Consider the following 17,881-nt stretch of genomic DNA (forward strand, 5'->3'; position numbering starts at 1 on the left):
TCATGCATTCAATCAACCAGTGTTTTCAGATGTTCCTTAGTGAATAAAGCTGAATCTAGCATTGGCTTGTCCGTGGTTCTGCTGTGTGTGATAATTAATTTAAATGCCTACTGGCCTATCTCCTTCTTGGATCTTTTTCATATTACCTGGAAGATGGAGTACAGGTTCTTTCCATTCTTTTCATTTTACCAAGCTGAAATATATCACAATATATGACAAATATTCTCCATAGAGATCCATCAAGTAAGTGGCTTTGACCAAGGGCCTAACAAAAAGATGACTAGGAAAATATCTTAGGCAAATCAAATGTGCATTTCGCTTTGCTGTGATTCTTAGATTTATGAGCGAATGTTTATCACCTCTGCTTTTCTTTATGGCCCTGGTAAGCATGTAAAAACATAAGCATATAAAGCATAGAAAACAATTTCTAAGCATAGAAATAAGTATCAAGAAATGCTGTACGTACAGAACAAGATTATGATTCACTTCAACAAATACATATTTAGTACTTCTGAGGTATGTGCAAAGCATACAGCAAAACAATGAAGATATAAATATAAATGCTGGGATAGAGTCTCTCTTACCTTACAAATACTCTAACTCTGATATGAGCAAAAGGCCTACTTCATGACAGATACTCAATTTGTTAAATAAATGAAATAGAGATAAGCACATGGCCTTCACTTTTGAAAAATTTACCATTTACAAAAAATGAAGGTAAATAAAGTCTGTTATACACACATAACAGAAATGGGAAGTTTTGTTCATTGCAATTTGTGGTCAAAAAGGGAATTTCAGCTTACAGATTTTGAACATGAGCAGTGTGGAACATAAGTTTTAGGTAAAATTATGAAGGTCACAAAATGACTTAAGTTTCCTTCCTGCAACCTCTTGATTCAAGTCTGATGCAATCACAAGAGAAATGATATAAGGAGTTAAGATCTTCATTTGTCTGAAATAAAATTAAGGAATAATCCTCCAAAAGGCAAAATTTTTAATTTGGAAAGATTTTACTGCCTTGCAGAGAAGGTTTCAAAATGGAACATTCTTCTTACAGGGTTAAAAATTATAAATAATGAATGAGGCTTTAAATAAGCTTGCTTTATGTATTGTACTTTTTTGAAACATATGAGTAAAATTAAGAGGAAAAACACAGATTTTGCATAACAACATTTGTCTAAGCTTGCAAAAATTCAAGTCCTTGCTCCAGGAATAAAATGAGGGCCGACTGACTGCTAAGACTTTTTTAGAAACTTAATTTTTGTGTGTATGAGAAATAAGGCTCAACATTAGTTGAGTTTTTCATTTGGTACCTGTGTGCTATTTCATTTTGAAAAAATATCTCTCCAAAGTCTGTACCTATTAGAGATAGCTCTACTAAAGATAGCTAGCTAGAGATAGCTAGCTATTTAGAGAGATTTTTTAGCAAAGTCATGGGAAAATCAAACAAACATCAGAGGCTGATGTTTTTAAGGCAAAATAATTATTTCTTAATTTTGCTTGATGATAAAGCTTCTAATAATTCATAATGTTGGTACTGTGTTTTTGAATTAACTCTGTAGATTATCTTCTCTACTATAAAAGGTATCTTTGAAATAGAATTGTTGAACAAAAAAGAGTGACTGCATGTATATCATCATTTTAAGTCAAGGGAAAAACAAAAGTTCTAAATATTTATTAAAATATTTTATAACTCAATCACATCAACTTATTTGCTAAAAATATCTGAAGATAAATTCTCATAAAATCACAAGGACTGGCCTAGATATTTTTATAAAAACAGATTATATATAACCTACTGAATTAAAAAAAATTTTAATGAATATCATCCAAGGCTTCTCCCACAAGGAGCTACCAGTCTAGTACTAAAGATAAAAACATACACAAACAAAGCAAGTACTAAACAAGTTCTTAAAGTTCCTGTGGGAACACAGAAAAAGCTATGTAAATTTTTTTTTTTAGTGAGGTTGGGAAAATTTTTTTTTTTTGTACTGGGGATCGAACTCCAGTCCTTGCGCTTGCACAGCAGGCAGTACAACCACTGAGCTAAATCCCTGGCTCTGGGAAAACTTTTTGAAGAGGAAACCAATGCTTGAACTGTCTTATAGGATAAGCTGGTGTTTACTAGGTGGATACTGAGCAAAAACTGGGTGTTCCAAGTAGAGGAACAACTTGAGCAAGAATAAGAAGACAGAAGAGGGTATCTTGCATTAAAGAAATAAGGCATAGTGGGTATCTTCGGAGATATGTAAGCTTCAGGGGACCAGGGTGAGATGGAATAGGACAGAAGAATGAACAGACCTTGAAGGGTCTTAGTTGTCATATAAAAGATTTTTATTTCATTGCTTGTTTAATGTTATTGTTATTAATATAATATAAACTATGGCAAATCACTAAAAAATTTTAATTCTGGAGAGTCGATGCATCTTTGAGGAAATAAATTTTGCTATATTTGCTAATTTTTTTCCACTTTAGTCTCAAATATATGATGAAAATTTAAAATATGTTGTTTTAGGAAAGAATCGGATTTACAAAAGGGTACCTGATCATGGACTATTTCAATTTGACATGCAATTTTTTGGTAGCTTTGAAATAAAATGAAGAACCATTTTTAGATTTTATATAGGAAATACTCTTTCTATTCAATGACATAATGTTAACAAATGAATTGCCTTTGGTTAATATTAACTCTAAACATTTTTAAAAATAGAAAATATTTTGAATTTACATGTGTATTTTCCAGAGTAATACATAGTTTAATCAATAGAATTTTTATCAAAATAAAACTTACAAATTTATATGCTGTCCGTACAGCAGGAGTTGCTTTGGTCATTGCTGTGTTGAATAGTGCACCTCCTTTCTGCAAAAGAAAAACAGTATATTTTCAAAATTTTTTGACAAACTGTCCTGAAAACAAAGCATTATCAGTAACATAGAGTAAGAACCTTGCCCTGAACTTAAACAGAATTCTAAAAATTATTTCATGTTGAATGTTTTTAAAGTTTTTCTGTACTATAATAATGTCAAACAAAATAGGAACATTTCATTTTGTTCTTTCAGTTGGTGTAACACATCATTTTAAATCATTTCATCTTTAAAGTTTAGGCAGATGAGTAATAAGGACAGTGACACAGTACATATGTATTTAAAGAATAACAAAAAAAAATACAGTGTTTATCAGCTGGTTTGAGTGTTGGGCAATAAAGTCTTAAACTATGGAAGAGTTTAATATTTTAAAAATCACATTAACAAAATTATGTTACCAGAAATTATAAAATTTCCACCAAATCCTATTAATCCATCTAACTCCTTGTTCTATAATAGAACATAAAGCAACAAAGAATACTTGCTTCTCAAAACAAGCTACTTATCTCTGAACAAAAGTTTCCATTAAAATTATCTTTAGGATTAGCAACGTGACTATGAGCACAACATACATGTATTCAAAGTGTGAGACTATATATGCTCATTTCGAATATTACAAATAAACATCACAACTATAAACAGCATGCTTTTACTGAATATTTCTCCATAATCATTACTATGAAAGAAGAGACACTGAAGACTCGGCGTTACCTTAACTGTCTGCATCCACTGTTGATACGACCTTGGATTCCCTGGAATATATCAAGTTCCCAGGAACATTTGATCAAAAGTAAGTCCATAAATCAAAATTAATCACAGAAATCATACTTTCAACATTTTAGTAGGCAAATTTTAATCCCAATGTTGTGAAAGAAGCAATAGCATTTGTAAGAATTAATAAATTAATTCTCAGGAACACAGGAATTAAGCACTTTTAAAAACAGAGAATATTTTCTTCATTGATATACCAAGCTAAAACATTAATCTACGTTCTTTCATTTTAATATTTGTTCCCAAGGGGAAATATAATCTCTTTTTTTGAATCCAAAATTCCTGTGCTTTTAAAATCAATTTTTCTATATTTTATGCCTATGTTACTTTATAAAGGCTTTCCTCCTCTTTACACAATTATGTTCATTTAAAATAATATAAATAAAATAAAACAGAGAATAGATTTTTAAAAAAGAGTATCAGTCCATTGTTACAAAATAGAGGGAGGGTGATTCCAGCCCAATAATTTCTTTGCAGCTGTTATCCAGCTCTGGATTCATGTTTCTACTTAAAATCTCTCTCTAATTTAAAAGAAATTTCAAAAGACAACTTTCTGATAAAGAACTTTTTACTACTCAGCATGCCACTGTGCCTTTTTTTGAGAGAAATCCAGAAAGAAATAATATTTTTTCTTACTTCATCAAATTATTATAGAAAAATGTATTTACCTAAAATGACATATGTAAAAGAAAGCTGATTGCTTAAAAGGCACAGGGCTTCAAGTGGTATTGGCCTAACCAAAGTTTTAAAGGTATATTTATTTCCCTTGTAAAATAATGGCAAGTTCCAAGTTATTCTATCAATTTATTTCTCCAGATTTTATTAACAAAAAATAAGTAAACTGTATATCATCCAAATAATTCATTTACTTCTTTATTCAAAGTTCCCACTCATTCATTTTTTTACTTCCTTATTAAAAATGGTTGAGTAGAAGTCACATATTTAAGACTTAGATGTTACAGTTATTCTGTAGAGGATTTTAATTATTTTTCCAAAACGATTTTAAGAAAGCAGAAATGCTAACAATACGATCACAATTTAGCATTCTGGAACATATCTCAATCCAGAAAAACAAATCTCTGAACCACAAAAAAAATACCTATTAAAAAAACTTCAGAGTAGTTATAAAAAGGCTAGGTCTTATAGAATTGAGAGGTATAAAAAAGTACATATTTAGCTCTTCACAGGTCATAAAATGTGTTTACCTACATTACATTATTTGAATTGTATTTTTGAACTGTAAAATAGGCAAAGCAGGCAGTGCCACAAAGCAGCACAATTTAATAAGGAAGAGGTCTTTGAAGTTTAAGGCACCTGTGGAGCTCATGCCCAATCTGTGAATGATGTGATCTGGACCTAGGAACTTAACCTGGCTGAGCTTCACCTTCTTCATTCGTCACATAAGCCTAATAGTTACTGCCATTTAGAATTACTGCCAGAATGGAAGATACTCACTATACAATGTCTAGTATGGGCCCTAATACATCCTAACACCATAAATGTTAATTATCATGAGTAAATTGCCAAATAAAGGAATGGGGTTCTGAGATGATGTTTTAGAAGGCTTTAGAAGGCTAGCAAGTAAGAAAGAATGTGAATCTAGGTATTTTAATTCATGGCTCAGTATTCCTTCACCTCTGAAATACTACCTCTAACACTGTTTAATAAAATATAATAAAACTTAAACTACATAGAGGTTTTCTCTGTACCACTTTCAAAGAAATCACACGCAAAAGGGGACAAGGCTGCTCCAAGCTAGCACCCCAAAAAGAAAGGTAATATTAAGAATCGACAGTAATAAAAAAAAGAATCAACAGTAATAATCTAGAATTATAAAGTATGAGGACAAAGAGGAATTCCCTAGGTATAAACACACTGCTTAAGATGATAGGGAATGTAGTACAACAAATTTTAAAAACAAATTCCTATTTTTGAAATTTTAAGGACTGTCTCTAAATTTTAATGTTTCTATGCTTTAAGGCTCTATCTCCAAAAATTTATGAGACTAGCACATAATCCTTTGGTAATATGAAAAAATGAAGCTACTTTTTTCTTAAATATTCATTTGAATATCAAAATAATACTGTCTTTTTAAAAAATTAACTATCTTATGACAATTCAGAAGCACATTTGAGGATATTCTTAACATTATTCTTGTTAATTAAACAACTGATTTTGTCACACTCAAGAACAAAATATCTTAATTTTTTATTTGTGCCAAGACTTTTTCTTTAAATGTATTTGAAACTCCAGTAATTAATAATTATTCATCAAGACATAAAGTGGTCTACATTATTCAATTTGGCCAGAGAAATGCCATTAAAACTGATAAATGCCTAGCATTTTTTAAACCCTTTAATAATTTAGTCTGTAAAAAGAAACAAATAAAAGACTGACCCAATTATATCAGGAAACTAATGAAGAAACACGTTATTAATGAATATACATATGCTCATATAAAAGCAATCTGAAAACATTTCTCCTTTTTAAAGTTTACCCAATTTGATATAGTTTTCAGGACTAGTTTTATTTTATCTGAAAAAATATATATTTGAAAATTCATGTTCTTAACAACTCAATGCTCCTTGGTGGCTTTTTCATATTAATATTTGTATTTACTTGAGTCCTTTGTTCTACTGAGGTTCTGTTTTATCACCTTTTAATCTCCATAGGTATTCTTTTACAGATTTCCTTATGTCTTTATTATTTTCCTTTTAAGCTAAGGTTGAGTATTCTTCAAGAGTCTTATGAAAGGAATCATGTGTGAGGAAATTATGTATTTCCTTAATAATTCTCTTGGGACAGAAAAAATTTTTGGAAAATCTCCATACAGTCACAGATTTTTATGGCTCTATATTCAAATGGCATTTGAGATGTTTTGTATTTGATTGTCTTGAATTAATTAGAAACATAATTGTAAAGCATTATCATACTTATATTAATTTTGTCGTAACCATGAACATTAGCAAAAAATAGTGTATAAACTACTATTGCACTGATGTATAAAAGTTGGAAAAAATAGATTTTTTTCTCAAAAATTTCCTAATTATTTCTGCTTAACAGAATACAATTTTTCCTTCAGTTTTAGTTTTTGCTGGCTTCTCATACAATGATCTTTTCTGGGCTTTGTGTGTAAGAGAAATCTTTAAAAGATAGAAGAGATAAGAGTTTTGCTTATATTCAGTCACATGAGAGAGGGTCTGAATAAAACTATAATACAGAATATTTTCTTATTAAGATTCTAAAAAAAATCAATGCATTATAGTTGTTAAAGCAAGAGCTTTGAAGCAGGTAGACAGATGTTGAGTTCAGGTTATGGCCTTTACTTGCTGTGTGACCTTAAATGAATTACTGAGTTGAGAGTCCCCTCACTCCAAAATGGGAAAATCAAAGGGCCTCCTAGAGTATATAAAGTTTAACAGATACCTGTAGATCTTTTATGTGAGTTTCTGTCACATATTAGTGCTCAATAAATTTTGTAATTACTAAAATTACTATATGAGAATCAACAAAGTTAAATCTGTTTTCTTCTTGGAAGAACAGGTGAGCATCACAACATAGATATATTCTTTCTCATAAGGATATTCTCTATGACAAGTTTGGAGTAGGCTCTAGAAACTGCTTTGGGAAATAAACACACACATGCACATATAAACACATATCCTACATAGACAGATATCTCCTAATTTGTAGTTAGAAAAACATTATTAATTTGTATTAGATTATTTATTTTTCATATTTGAAATCCTTTAAAATGTTTTTATTTCCTTCTAGAAATAATTACCATACATATCTAAAATAGAACTAAAAATAACACTTGCAAGGCATACTTTAAAGGTAAATTCTTGTTCATGGAAATTAATGAAATAGGCTTTCTTTTGGATAAGTATTACTTCAAATTAAAGTAAGAGTTTAGAACCTTTTTCATTATAATAAAGGGCAAAAAGCAACTGTCATTAAATCATAATAAAATATAGTAGTGTCTAAGTCAGATGACAATATTCCCCTATTCTTATTTAAAAAATAAGACCTTTAGTAAAAAATTTTAGTTACCCTCTTCTACCACACACACACATAAACACACAAAGCCACTTCCCTGTATTACATAGGCATCTGGCTTGATGGTTAAGACTATGGAATTTAACTGTACAAAAGGATCACAGTTCTACCCCATTACTGTCACAAGATGTCATCTTCAATTCCATAAAAGCTACTAGCCCCACGGGTCATAAAGATAATGAGACAGCAGTTATGTAAATACTGACTAGATGCCTAAAGCAATTTGTCCATAAGCTGACAATATTTTGCTTGTCTGAGTTGAAAAGTAAAAAAGCATTATTTTAACACAAAAGCTCCATTTGAAGGTAAATCTTTATCCACAAGCTGAGGAAAGCAAGGAACTAAATGATTCAACATTCAGCTTACTTGCTGATCCAAGTAAACTAACTTTTTCTCTAAACTAAATGCTTTCAATGAAATGTACTTATATCAAATGAAAGTCTACAACTGCCAAGTTCATTTGTATTTCTTTCAATGAACAAATGATCTCTATATATTTTCTATATTTTTATGGTGTGAAGATAATTCCTATTTAAGAATAAAATTAAATTTGTGAAATTTATAGATGACTACTATTCCTTTTTGTCTTCTCATGTTTTATTCTGAATTCTAGGAACTATTTATACATGTATAGATGAAAAATTTTCTCTTTCTTTCTTTTTGAGTCAGGGTCTCACTATGTAGCCCAGAGGGATTAAAATTTGCAGGGATTTCCTGCTTCAGCCTCCCAAGTGCTGAGATTATAGGCATGTACCACCACTAGGTTAAAAATTAACAAGCCAAAGGGATTTTTATTTCTTTAGTTTACCTCGTATCTTAAGAACAGTATATAGTAAGGACCCAGCAATACTGGTTGAATGAATGGACAGAACACTGCAAGGATTCAAGCAAAATTCTCTGCAAGTTGAGATTACATACAAGAATAACAGTGTACAAAATATAGTTTTGTAGATCATTAATTGCCTAGTTAATTGTAACACTGAATATTTGTGTTTGAAAAATTAATTATATTTGTGGAATGGTAAATTTAAAACTTTCCTAAAGCTGCAGTGGTCAGCAAAGTAACAAAGGTAAAAATTGCCACATTTAAGAATGCATTTACTTAAAAATGCAGGTGAGTAGGAATGTTCAAATATTTTCTGGATTATATTACAATGTACTACTTCAACTGTAATCTCAGTTTCTAAATTCATACTCAGTTATGGCTATTATCATTAAGTCATTTTTTGGCAGAGATTATTACTATTCAGGAGGAAAGGTTAAAGCCTGTAAACTGAGTGGATCTGAGTTATTTTCAATAATATTAAGAGATCATCTGAGCCAACAGCTACCAATTTATGAGACAATCACAATGCTTAGAATAAAAACACCAAGCAAAATAAGTTGATACCATAGCTTTTATAAGATAATATATTTAAGACATATATTTAGGAGGAAATTACTGTACATGAAATAGATTACATCAGACACAAGTGCAAAAATCAAGACAATTGCTATTTAGAAGATGGATAATCATACTGTAAATATTTCATACCTCCACAAAAGCCACCTGATGTGATCTCTTCTTCAAATATATCAGAGAAACCCCTTCCTGCATTTAGTTTTGCCAGCCGACCATCAATAAACTGAAATTTGTAAGTGCCAAATATGTTAATTTTTCATGTTTCATAATATTAAATTTTTACCTATACTAAAAATATTGCCATGAGATTCCCATATAATTATGCATATAGATGATGTATACAAATGTACATAAGAAATTTCTCAAACCAAGCAAAGAGCAGGTGCTCAGTAAACAAGAGCTAATTAGTTAGATTATGAAGGTCCAGCACAGACTCTAACTCATTAAAAGAAACAGCAACATGCAGCAGCAAAGGTCACAGGCTGCAGATAGCTGCCCAGCACATGCCTCTGCAGAAGAGTCTGCACAAAAGCACTGCTGCCTTCCAAGCAGTTTATCCAGGACACTGGATCCTCCTTCACCAGGCCTCAGCTCTCTCAGTACTTAAAGACTTGGGAATTAACACAAGACGTTCATATTTATTCTGAAATTAATTCTGACTGATTTTTATCCTAGAAATTTAAATTTTAGTTGAATTAAAATAAAGTAGCTTCACTTAAAAAAATTCACAGACTGCACTAGTGTTCTATTTGACTATTTAATGGACAAAACTAATTGAGAAGGCTTGTACAGAGAAACACAGTTTTCCTCAGGGAGCAATTTAAGGTAATTAATAACAGCAATGTATACCAGCTAAACTGTAAAATTTTTTGACAAAATCCTCTTGCAGACTGAAATTAAAACAAATTAAAATTAAAAAGTAATGTCAAATGAATCAATGGATTCCTGTTCAAAATGTGTCTTAATCATTTTTTTATTTTATCATGGAATGGTTTTGACCAAAAAATATGATAACACAGGTTTAAATGAATACAGCTTAAAATGATAGTCTGGTCTTTTTGGAGCTTGAGCTGCTCTCACAGAACTATGAGTTCTGAAAACAGAAACCACACATAACCCATTTATATAACCTCAGTATGCTGACACGCTGAAGGTTTCCAGTAGTACAAACACACATGGAGTCTGGAGTGTGAAAGGTCTATATCACAGCTCTCACTTACTGGATTTAAGAACCTGGGCAACTTCTCATACCTGAGACTGTTTTCCCTTCTATAAAATGAGAATAATAATAAGTACATTATGGAATTTTATGAGAAATAATGAAAATGATATGAAGTGCCTATAATTGTATAGATAGAATAAAGGCTAAATAATAAAAGTTTACTTTTCCTATTACCTTTTCCATCTCTATTTCTGAGTGGCCTGAGGAATAAATCATTGTCTTTCTTATGTATATATCATCATGGAAACCTGGCAAAAATGCATGGCGCACAGTTTTTATTGTTATTTGTTTTGCTGTTGTTGTTTGGGGCTGGGGACTGAACCCAGGACTTTGCACTCTAGCACTATGCTACATGCTGGGCCAAAAATGAATTTCAAACTGAATCAATGCTGCTGACTGAAGTATGTGAAACAATGCTAAAGATGATGCACTTTTACCAGGTTTTAAAATTGAATAATTATACCATACAGAAGCAATTCATTTCATCCTATCTTGAGGTCAGAGCTAGCAATATATAATGTTGGTGTATTTGGTATGTATAGTAAGTGATTAATTTTTTAAAAACGGAAATTTTCAATACATGTAAAACTTAATTTGTACATATTTTTAACACAACAGTATAAATCAAATTAAAGTGATCTAAGTTGATGGAGTATGTATCATCTTTTAAAAAGCGAGGTGAAAGCAAAATGATAAATTTATAATAGTACAATACTGGCAAATAGAACAAACTAAGACGTCCTTTTAGAGGACTTAATTTGCTCTAAAAAGATTAAGTCTATAAGACTTCTTAAAAGGTTTTCATTTTTGTGTTTACTGAAAATAATCCATCCATTTTATTAAATGAGTAGAATAGTTCAAGTCTAAAAAAGAGATAAATCCCAAAAGTATTTACTGATCATGCATTTTTGAACATGAGTAACTACTCTGTGTTACTAAACTAGTGATTCGAGCCAAAATAAATTAATCACTTGGTAAAATGCCACGTATTATCACTGACTTTCCAAACAATCCTGTCAGCGACAATCACTTACCAATGTACACAGCATGAGACTGTTTGCAAAGTACTGACTGATTACACGCAAATACGTGCACTATATGTACACACACACACACACACACACAAATACAGACATCCAGGAATAAATAGAAAAGTGGTACTAAAGGAGACAATACTGAAAATAATACTGGTCCAAAAATCCTTTTTTCTACTTTTGGTTCATTAACAGTTTTTTTTTCTTCTTAACTGGAGCAGGTTAATGGTCAGACCTCTCTAATAACTCTGGATCATTTCATAGCATGTAAGAGAGATACAATCATTTTAAGCTATTGTTGCACAGAAATAATTCTGAACTGAAAAGTATCTGTACTTAAAAGCTATGAATCTATAATGTACCATAACATGTCAATTAATAGTTATCTATCATTTAACAACTATGTATCTTTAAGTAATTGGAAAACGGTTTTGAATGTATTTGTTATTGGAAGTAATGACTAATAACATTATTAACAATGAAAATGATAAACCTGTACTATAAAATTAGATTATAAGTAGATTTTAAGGGACAGTAAGAATTGTCTTTAACATGATACTTTCTACATGAAATTTGACATTTTGCTTTTTACTCCAAAAGAAAATTTAAAACCTAGAACTAAGTATGCCAAATAATCATACCAAAACTAAATAGTTGGGACTCTTACAGAAATTCATGAATGTACTTCCATAATATGGATTCTATGATTTTATTACAACTATAATGAGACAGAATATATTTAAATAATAATATAGACATAATTCTCAAGGTCAATGACAGTTTTCCCTCTAAATTTTCCACAACTGCAAGAACTAGATTTTGTTAAAGCTCATGTCACAATCATAAAATACTATGACAGGTAATGAGGTAAATATTTTCAAGCACCAAAACTGCTTCTTGTTCTTATTTCTGGATATCACCAGGGTTCTTACCATATTTTTATCTTCAAAAAGCTACCTTAATAGAAAATCGATTTAATTCAAATAAATTATCTAGTGATTTTTATGCACTTCAGTGAGCAATACTATTCATAAAATGAACATTTATCATATAACAGATTCTTAAGTTACAGTTAAATATAAAATGAATGTTTAAAGAATGTCACGTAGTATAGAGAATAGACCTGATGTCAAAATTGTTTCAAAAAATATAAAAATAATGCTCTGGTCAGATTCACAGAATAAACTTGAACATATTGGCTTGGTAGAAATGTATTCTTCCTTTAAGGGATAAGTTGTATGCTTTTTTTATTTTTTATTTTTTTGGTACCAGGGATTGAACTCGGGACCTTATGCTTGCGAGGCAGGCAGCGGCACCACTGAGCAAAATCCCCGGCCCAAGCATGTCGGCTTTTTAAAAATTATTCACCAGTCAATGTATTTCCAGGATTTGATCTAAAACTCTAAAACAAGCTGTGTTATTTCCAACAGCCTAATGCCCTTAGCAGTCTACTCATATGTTATGTTAATACTTAATTGCAATGATTTCATCAAAATTTTGAGGATGGCAGTAATTAAATTTTTATTTAAAATGAAGAAAAAAACCCTATTTGATTTGGGGTGGAGGGTTACTCATGAAAAAAACTGTGCTGAGGAAACGGCCTGTGATATGATTTTCTGACCCAGGCTGGGGAAGGGAGAAGAGGGATTACTGCTCTCTTCTATTCACTTGGCCACCTTGAAGAAAAGTAGCAGGGATAGTGAAGCAGCACAATAAACAAATCTTTATACCCAAACTCCTTCTTCAGCCTAAAGGAATACCTCAAAAATTAATCTAATATTAGAAACGTCTTAGTCAGCAAAATAAGATAATTAATCTAAGAAAATTAAGGTCTTGAGAGCTAGAGAAAGTGTTTTAAATAAATCAAAATGTTTAGCAAGTAAGAAATTTTTAAATACAGGAAAATTTGCTTTTAAAATATATTAATTTCTTATGAATCTTTAAAATTTGCCTTTTTATATAATACTCTAGGCTAAAAATTTAATGAGACTAATTTAAATGTTTCTTCTTATAAATTTTCAGTAAACCTTGACAAGTTACTGAAAACTACTCTGAAGTGTTACAAGAAATTAAATCAACAGATATTTTTAGACATCTGCAAAATGCAAGGTATTCAATGAGTAGCTATATATAAACACAAACTGCTATAGCATGTGAGAATAAGGCAGGTCAGGTTAGAGCTCAAACCAAGTACATTAAACATGTGAAAAATGGAAATAAGTTGTTATTTTTATGCCATTTCAAAAATTAGATAATCAGATGATTGTAAAGTTCCATTATACTAAATTAAATTACCACGGTATAGGTAAACAGGAAAACACTGAAGAGTATAAAGAAACCATTCAGTGCAATTTATTAGTAGAACTAATAATTTAAAATAACAATAATAAGACAATACTACTACAAGAATATATGTCAGCTGACATTTTAAAATTGTCTCAAGAATTTAGTCTGTTGAACTTTATGATCGCTAGACCAAAGAATCCAATAATTCAATCATTTAATACTTAACTGAATGTTTACTATATTCCAGGTACTGTTCTAGATGCCTGACATACCACAGTAAATGAAACTGAGAAATTAAAACACTTGTGATGCTAAAACATCTAGAGAGGGTGAGGGTAACTTGATATCAGAAACATAATAAATTATGTACAATGTTAGAAGCTGGCAAGTACAACATGGCAGTAATACAATATATAATGTTATGATTATTTTAAAGATTAAACTAGATTAGATAAAGCACTCCAACTGCACTCAGCATGAAGTCAGTATTTAATAAATGTTACTTTTATGCATCCATAATTTACTATGATTTATCCATTTACTATTTCAAACTTCTACTACAATGCAGTGGCAGGAAGATAATGACATGAAACAATTTTCAGAGAAATAATACCAAATAGTTCAGAATGTCAGAAACAAGAGTACTATACTTGCAGAAGCATGAGAGAGAGAGAGAGGCCAGAAGATAAAGGATTTTGTGTACCAGAATAAAGGCTTGAAACACCGGACTTGAACTGTACTTTAAACAAAATGCACCTAAAAGATATATACAGAGCATTCCCTCCCAACGCAGCAGAATATACATTCTCCAGGACAGATCATATGTTAGACTATAAAAGACTAAAGTCAAGTAATTTTCTGAACATGAAAGTCTAAAATCAGTATTAAAAAGCAGTAACAGGAAGGATACTAGAAAATTCACAAATGCATGCAAATTAAAAATGGGTAATGTACCTGTAAAGACATTTCTAAAGGAAGACAAAAATGACCAACAGTTACATGAAAAAAATGTTCAATACCATCAATCAGAGAAGTGCAAATCAAAACCACAGTAAAATCATCTCACATTTGCTAGGATTTATGTTACCAAGGAGGGGGGTTGGAGGGGAGGGAAGTGATAGAAAAACAAGAAATAAAGAAAGAAAAACTGGAAAGAGAGCTTTTGCAAATAGGAATGGAGAGCAAGAATTGGACAGAGCAGGGAAGGATGGAATTGGGTAAGGGTGAAACAGAATAAAGATGTGTCATCTACATGTACCAACTTTTCATGAAAAATGTAATCATTACATACTGCAAACATGTATAAATAAATAAATAGAAAGAAGATAAGAGATAATTAGATTCTGTTGTGCATAATGCGGGGAAAAGGGAAACCTTGTCAGAGAGCTAGCTGATGGGAATATAAATTAGTAAAATCTTTATGGAAAACATTATGAAGGTTACTCAAAAAAATAAAAATGATCCAGTAATTCCACTTATGGTATACATCCAAAAGAAATGAGATAAGGATATCAAAGATATATCTGTACTCCCATGTTTATTAAAGCATTATTCACAATAGCCAATATATGGAATCAACTTAGTGCCCATTAATGGATGGATGCATACAGAAAATACTATATAAATGTATGCACATGTAAAACGTATATATATAACATGTATGTATGTGTGTAACATATGTACGTGTTACACAATAGGCATATACATTATATATGTATGACATACATACACATATACACATGCACACAATGCTATTCTCATCAGCATTTTAAAAGAGGAATATCCTGTCATTTTTGGCAACATGAATGAACCTGGAAGATATTAAGATAACTGAAATAAGCCAGGCACAGAAAGACAAATACCACATGGTCTTACTTATATGTGGACGCTTAAAAAAAAAAATGAACTCATGTAAACAGAGAATATAATTGTAGTTATCAGGGGCTAGGGATGTAGGGAGAACAGAGAGACATTGATCAAAGCATACAAAATTTGAGTTAGATAAGAGAAATAAGTGGGAAGATTTATTAAACAAAATGGTTATATTTAATTACAATGCATTATATTCTTGAAAATTGGTGAGAGCAGATTTAATAGTTTAACTACAAAGAATGTTGAATATATGGTAACTTCATTAGCTTGATTTAGCATTTGCACAATCAAATTGATGCTAATTATTTTGGCCAGTCCATAATCAAATTCCAGTATGAAAACAACATGTTACTTACCATAAATACATAGTTTTTATTCATCAACAATAATCAACCTATATCATAGACACTAAATTTTACTTAGGGATCATGGTAGTATGTCTTCAAGGAACTACCAAATATTAGTTGAAAAATCACTTTCCCTATCCAAAACTACATGGGATTTGTTTATTAAATATAAATTTTTAGATTCTTGCTTTTAATAACAATATTTTATTTGTCCAAGATCCACCAGAGACTTTTGAAATAAATTTTAATTCAATTTCCTGGTAATCTTAAGAAACTGGCATATTTTTCTATTTAAATCCACAGAAGAAAGTATCTTATATAATTAAAATTTGTTGCCATATTTACAAAATTGGTGATTTCTTGAGGCGGATGGCCTTGTGGACTTTTGCTCTAATATAATTATTTATGTTCTATTTAGTGAATGTACTCTGCTATCTTACTGTTCTCCTTCGATCATTAATGAAGTTCAATGAAACAGAACCTCTTTCTCTAACATCAGAGTCTTACTCATCCTTTAATGTTGTTATCACTCTACTATGTAAACATTTTTATATTTAAAATCACTTTTCACATATAGTTATAAAAAATGTGTTACCGAGAAATTTTTCTAAGATTTATTTAGCACCCAGAATTGATAGTATTCTATACAAGAAAATAAATGTACAGATTTTAGTCATAATGGTCTCAATCTAAGAAAAGCTTATAATCTATTGAGAAAATTGATAAGAGAATTAACAGAATTGTCCACAGAAAATGCAAATAAGGATATTATCTTTTATTTCATATTTCCCACAAGCAAGAGATGGCAATTTTACTTTGTAAACATAATTTTGTCTTTTCTGCTTCACTTCATCTTTTGTACCACCACCATAGTCCACATCTCTCTTCTCTCTAGGGCAACTTCCATGGCTTTGTAACAGGGCTTTTACTACCTTTCTCTCCTCCAATCCATTTTTATAGAGTAATCTGAGAAATCTTTATAAAATATTAATCAGCTCCAGTCATGTCCCTTCAAAACATCCTCAGAGAACACTGTTACATTAGAATCAAATATAAAAACCTTATGCCCTAAGCCCTGTCTGATCTGTACCCTTTATCCATCCCCTTCAAACCTCAACTAGTACAACTCTCCCCCTTGCCTGCAGGTGACTGAATTCTAATCCTGGGAAATTCTAACCTCTTTCCATTTTTAGGATCTTTGCAACAGCAAGTCCTTCTACCAGAAATGATGTTCTCACTTTTATATCTCAAACAGATTCCTTTTTTTAGACTAGCATAAATATCAACTTTCAGTAATGCTTTTTCCAATCACCCAGTATTAACAGGCCAACCAGTAACTGTCTCATATCTTCTGATTTTTTCACTCACTGATACTTGTCTTACTTGTTAGCCCATTTCCTTTTCAAGAACCATCAGCTAGGGCCGGGGATTTAGCTCAGTGGTTCTGCCACCTGCCTCGCAAATGCAAGATCCCGAGTTCAATCCCCAGTACCAAAACAAAACAAAACAAAAAGAACCACCAGCTATGTAAAAGAAGTTTCCACAGCTCTGAATCTCAATTGCTTGGAGTGAAAGTATCTGACACAAAACAAATAATAAGTTATTATTACAACAGATGAACACAGGCCCAGAGCAAAGAGTTTAAGACAGTGAAGAAGAGAGAGGAACAATTAGGGAAGGCTTTAGAGAGATGAAGGAATCTGTGAAAACCTGGAATAAATGCTGTAACTCATGTATGAACAAAGTTCCAAGGAAATAAATGACAGAACAATAGAAAAAGGGCTGACATTTGAACAGGCCAGAGAAGAATGACAGAAAGCCAACACTGGTGATATGGTACAGCACTGGTAAGGCTGCACATTGTGAAAGATGCATCTGAAAGAATATTCAGTGTGACTGGATTTTGGATTAGTATAGGAAACTAAGCAAGGATCTGAAGCCCAGGAAGAGATCAAGCACCTTAAACACTGTGATACTCGAGGACAGTGGCAGAACCATGAAGAATGCACTGTCTCCTGGATGC

The 17,881-nt window shown here is 31.2% G+C and overlaps 1 protein-coding gene across 21 annotated transcripts in view; it reads right to left on the reverse strand.

Annotated features, from left to right (window-relative positions):
• Positions 1 to 17,881, reverse strand: part of Dennd1b (DENN domain containing 1B) — a 226,966-nt gene that overhangs the window by 38,820 nt on the left and 170,265 nt on the right. For 18 of the 21 annotated variants that reach the window (XM_087193853.1, XM_087193844.1, XM_087193842.1 and 15 more), the window contains 3 exons: positions 9,230 to 9,320; positions 3,577 to 3,617; positions 2,792 to 2,860 (listed from right to left, as the gene is read on the reverse strand). In XM_087193853.1, coding sequence (XP_087049979.1) covers positions 2,792 to 2,860; positions 3,577 to 3,617; positions 9,230 to 9,320 — 201 coding nt within the window. Of the gene's footprint in view, positions 1 to 2,791; positions 2,861 to 3,576; positions 9,321 to 17,881 lie in introns of those variants that run through there. The other 3 variants (XM_087193859.1, XM_087193858.1, XM_087193857.1) reach the window with 2 other exon arrangements.

The sequence above is a fragment of the Heterocephalus glaber genome, unplaced genomic scaffold (assembly GCF_053883595.1).
Source record: "Heterocephalus glaber isolate CG9 unplaced genomic scaffold, H.glaber_assembly_v1.0 deba00001600, whole genome shotgun sequence".
Lineage (NCBI taxonomy): Eukaryota > Metazoa > Chordata > Mammalia > Rodentia > Bathyergidae > Heterocephalus > Heterocephalus glaber.